The 3,905-nt window shown below is 34.0% G+C and overlaps 1 protein-coding gene across 3 annotated transcripts; it reads left to right on the top strand.

The window, feature by feature from the left end:
• Nucleotides 1-306: 306 nt before the first annotated feature.
• On the top strand, nt 307-3,697 carry LOC149246025 (peroxidase 12-like). Of its 3 annotated transcripts, none has more exons than XM_089457814.1 (5): nt 307-458; nt 624-887; nt 2,505-2,690; nt 2,793-2,961; nt 3,095-3,697. In XM_089457814.1, the coding sequence occupies exons 1-5, from the start codon at nt 453-455 to the stop codon at nt 3,562-3,564; spliced, it is 1,095 nt and encodes a 364-aa protein (XP_089313940.1). In that variant the 5' UTR covers nt 307-452; the 3' UTR covers nt 3,565-3,697. The 3 variants fall into 3 exon arrangements, with proteins under 3 accessions (XP_089313940.1, XP_089313939.1, XP_089313941.1); XM_089457813.1 differs by having other exon boundaries at nt 310-458; nt 592-887; XM_089457815.1 differs by having other exon boundaries at nt 323-458; nt 627-887.
• The last annotated feature ends 208 nt before the right edge of the window (nt 3,698-3,905 follow it).

The following is a 3,905-nucleotide window of genomic DNA, read 5'->3' on the forward strand; positions in this document are numbered from 1 at the left end:
ACGGCATGGCCTCTTATACTTAGGGGCATTGTTTTAGGGTTTTAAAAAATATGCTTAAAACACTTTTTACTTGTATATATACAATTTTGCTTTAGATCAAATTCTGAAACTTGCAGCATGTAATTGCAAGACTTGCAAGAACCAAACCTATACACATAATTATGAAACCAATAAAAACTACTTATAAATATAAGTGTCACGTTATCCTTCCATTGCAGAGATGGTGGTAGTCGTTGCTGTGTGAAATCAGCCTGACGCGGTCCCCCCTTAGACTCTAAGGTATCTACACTCGTTAGATGCGAATAACAGGCTGCTGGTGGGTTCCACAGACCACACAACTTTAGAAAAAATGAACCTTCGCTTTGAATATTTCTCCACTGGAAGGCCTATAAGTCTACCTCGACCATCAGAGCTCTTACTCGTCCGGAAAGCTCAGAAATTTCGTTGAATTGATGCGGGTAAGCCTCCATATCGCCATCGCAGTATGAAATAATTTTGTGTGCAATGCACTTAAGTTTGTTAGCGAGCATAACTTTTTTGCCATTTAAGAGCCTGATTGCTTTATTGTTCTTTGAATTTGGAATTTTACAGTTGATAACACCAATGTTCACATGCTAACGAAGCAGGATCGAAGAATGTATTACATATCAAAGAAAAAGGAAATTATGACTCCGGCTACCGTTTTTGTCTCTATATTTGTGATTGTATATGGTAGCGCTGTGAACGCTCTGCCAACTCCCGTGGCGGGTCTTTCCTGGACGTTCTACAACACGAGTTGTCCGTCAGTGGAGTCCATAGTGTGGCAGCGCATGGAAGTCTATTTGAGTGCAGACATCACACAGGCTGCAGGCTTGCTGAGGCTCCACTTCCACGACTGTTTTGTCCAGGTATATATTACTATACTAAACATCGGGTGGAAGAAAAAAACCGAAACAGAGATGTAAGTCTCCTTATATTTACAGAAATTGGGTCTTTTGTGTATGTAAATTTGTGTATATATAATTAGTGCTCTTTCCTTTTTATATTATTAATTTTTATTTAAAAACATAGAATGGACGCAGAGTTCCCTGTGTGTGATTTGGGGGAAGTGTTCTAAAAAATGCTTATATAACTATTTTAGGCTATTGAAATTTTAAGATTATTGCATTTCAATTATCTAATTAGAAAGAAAAATATATGAAAAAGATGTTGGAAACTGGTCATGTTGGTTTCATCTTTTCAAACCATCTCTTTTTCTTTTTCTTTTTCTTTACTTACAAAGAGTGATATAACAAGTAGTAGTTTAACAATTTGATATAACAAGTAGTAATTTAATTGTTAGAAGTTTCAAAATATCATTTTCTTACCTACAAAATATAGTAATTTTTTGTGTATATGTTTTTGGTAATTTTGTATTTAGTAAAGATGTTTAGAATTTTTGTTCTTAATTGTGTCACTGTAATCTTCACATTATAAATATTTCATGATTTTTTTTGGAGTATTGAATTTATTTATGAATTAAAATAATATTTTAAATAATTAAAATTTACTAATTTAATAAAAATGATATTAAAAAAAATTAATGATGAATTTGTTCTCATATAAAAATACTTAACAGTCATTTAAACTTAAATATAGATAATATACCATATTATTAATTACTTATGTCAATAGCCATGTTTATTTGAGAATCTAATTTTCAGGGTTTTAATTTAATTATCAATAATTATTAGGTGTATAGTAAAGATTTAAACTCCATAAAATATTCTAAAATATTTCAAGTAGTATACAGAAATCAATGCCTAAGATTTATTTTTCAAAGTAGCTATTTATTTTTCTCTTTTAATTAAATTCATAAATGTCATTTGAACAAGTGTCATATCAAATGCCTTAAGGTTTTTGGGCATATGGCATTAATAAGTCGTGTTATTGACCCATGATTACAAATTAAGAATCTAAATTAGGAGTGAATCTCTATTGGTAAGAATCACATTTTTTCTTAAAATAAATATGTTTAAGTTATATTTTCATTATTTGTATCATTAAAATAATAATAATGATCATAGTAATTAATTTAGATAAATTTATAATTTAATTAATTTTTATTATATTTTAATTTTAGTAACGTGAGATGTATAATGGCAATAGTCTAACTAATAGATGAAATGGTTTTTTGGCCCATAATTTCTTTTTATTTAAAATAAATTTTTGACTTTATAAATTGATTAACACCCTAAAATACCTAAATATCTATTGTATTTTGTCTATTAAACAATTTAAACACCCTAATTTTTAAAAATATTTATTCAATTTTAAATAAAATTGATAATATTGAATCTTAACTAAAATTGATGAGAAAAAATATCTGTAAAACAGTCATTGCCTCTCAGACATATATAATAAAGTAAATGTTTTGATAAGTATATTGAATTATAATCCATTAATGTCTATCTGGCGGCCATTTAAGTTAGTAATAGGTATCATTGAGTAACTATTAATTAATTAATCTAACTTCTGGATTACAGGGATGCGACGGGTCAGTGTTGCTGAACTCAACGTCGGGTGAGCAAACAGCTGCGCCTAACTTGTCACTGAGAGCACAGGCTTTCAAAATCATCAACGACATTAAGCAGAACGTAGAAGCGGCGTGCAGCGGAATTGTGTCGTGTGCTGACATTGTTGCCTTAGCGGCCCGTGACTCCGTCGCAATAGTAACTAATCTTCTTTCTCTCCTAACATTGCCAACGACGGTAATTTAATTTTGCCTATGTAGGGTTTTTGGCTATATAATAATATATGTGTATTTGTTGAAGGCTGGAGGGCCATTCTATCCCCTACCACTCGGCCGCAGGGACAGCCTTACCTTCGCCAATCAATCTACCGTTCTCGCCAATTTGCCTGGCCCAACCTCCAACGTAACGGAACTGATCAGCTTTTTCGATCCCAAAGGTTTGAATTTGACAGATCTGGTAGCCCTTTCAGGTACCACTAACTCATCCACAACTTTCCTTTTTATTTCTTGCTTTTTTTTGGGGGCGAATTGCACGTTCGATTTTCATGAACTGTGCATTGACTTGGGTGAAAATTTATTATTTATTATTATGTGTGTGATCAGGAGGACATACAATTGGCAGAGGCAACTGCTCGTCGTTCGATAACAGACTGTATAACAGCACCACTGGTGCACAAATGCAGGATGCCACACTGGACCAGAGTTTCGCTAAGAATCTTTATCTCACCTGCCCCACCAGTACCACTGTCAACACCACCAACTTGGATATCCTTACTCCAAATTTATTCGACAACAAATACTACGTCAATCTCCTCAACAAGAAGACCCTGTTCACCTCCGACCAGAGTCTCTACACCGACACTCGAACCCAAAACATTGTCATCAACTTTGAGGCGAACCAGAGCCTATTCTTTCAACAGTTTTTGCTGAGCATGCTCAAAATGGGTCAGCTGGATGTGCTCACAGGAAGCGAGGGAGAGATCCGGAACAACTGCTGGGCTTCCAATCCTTCAACGTCATACTCTATCCTGGATCCAGAGGCATCTCAGGAATCGGCATCCTACTCTATGTAAAATTAGGTTTATTAGTAAGTCAGACACTATGTATGTGTGTGTGTAAGCAGCTCTGATTGAAGCAGCCTTAATTTCTAGCAAATTTCAATAAATATAACTTGCTTGGGTTCAAGATAATTATTTTTCCTTGTGACAACACATGGATGGTCATAAAGGAGGTATCAAGACGGTGTATTCTCGTGGTGTGTATGACCACAGGCATGACATACTTAAGTGGATGCCCAATTAATTTTATATGTATACATATAACAAGGATGAGTTTAGATGGGAGAAAATTCTTTAAAAAACCAACTATCTCAACTTTCTATATGCCCCAATTCTGAATTCATCTCTATGGAGAG

Source organism: Pinus tabuliformis, chromosome 7 (assembly GCF_031772625.1).
Source record: "Pinus tabuliformis cultivar Carrire ecotype Pingquan chromosome 7, CPIR1, whole genome shotgun sequence".
NCBI classification, from domain to species: domain Eukaryota; kingdom Viridiplantae; phylum Streptophyta; class Pinopsida; order Pinales; family Pinaceae; genus Pinus; species Pinus tabuliformis.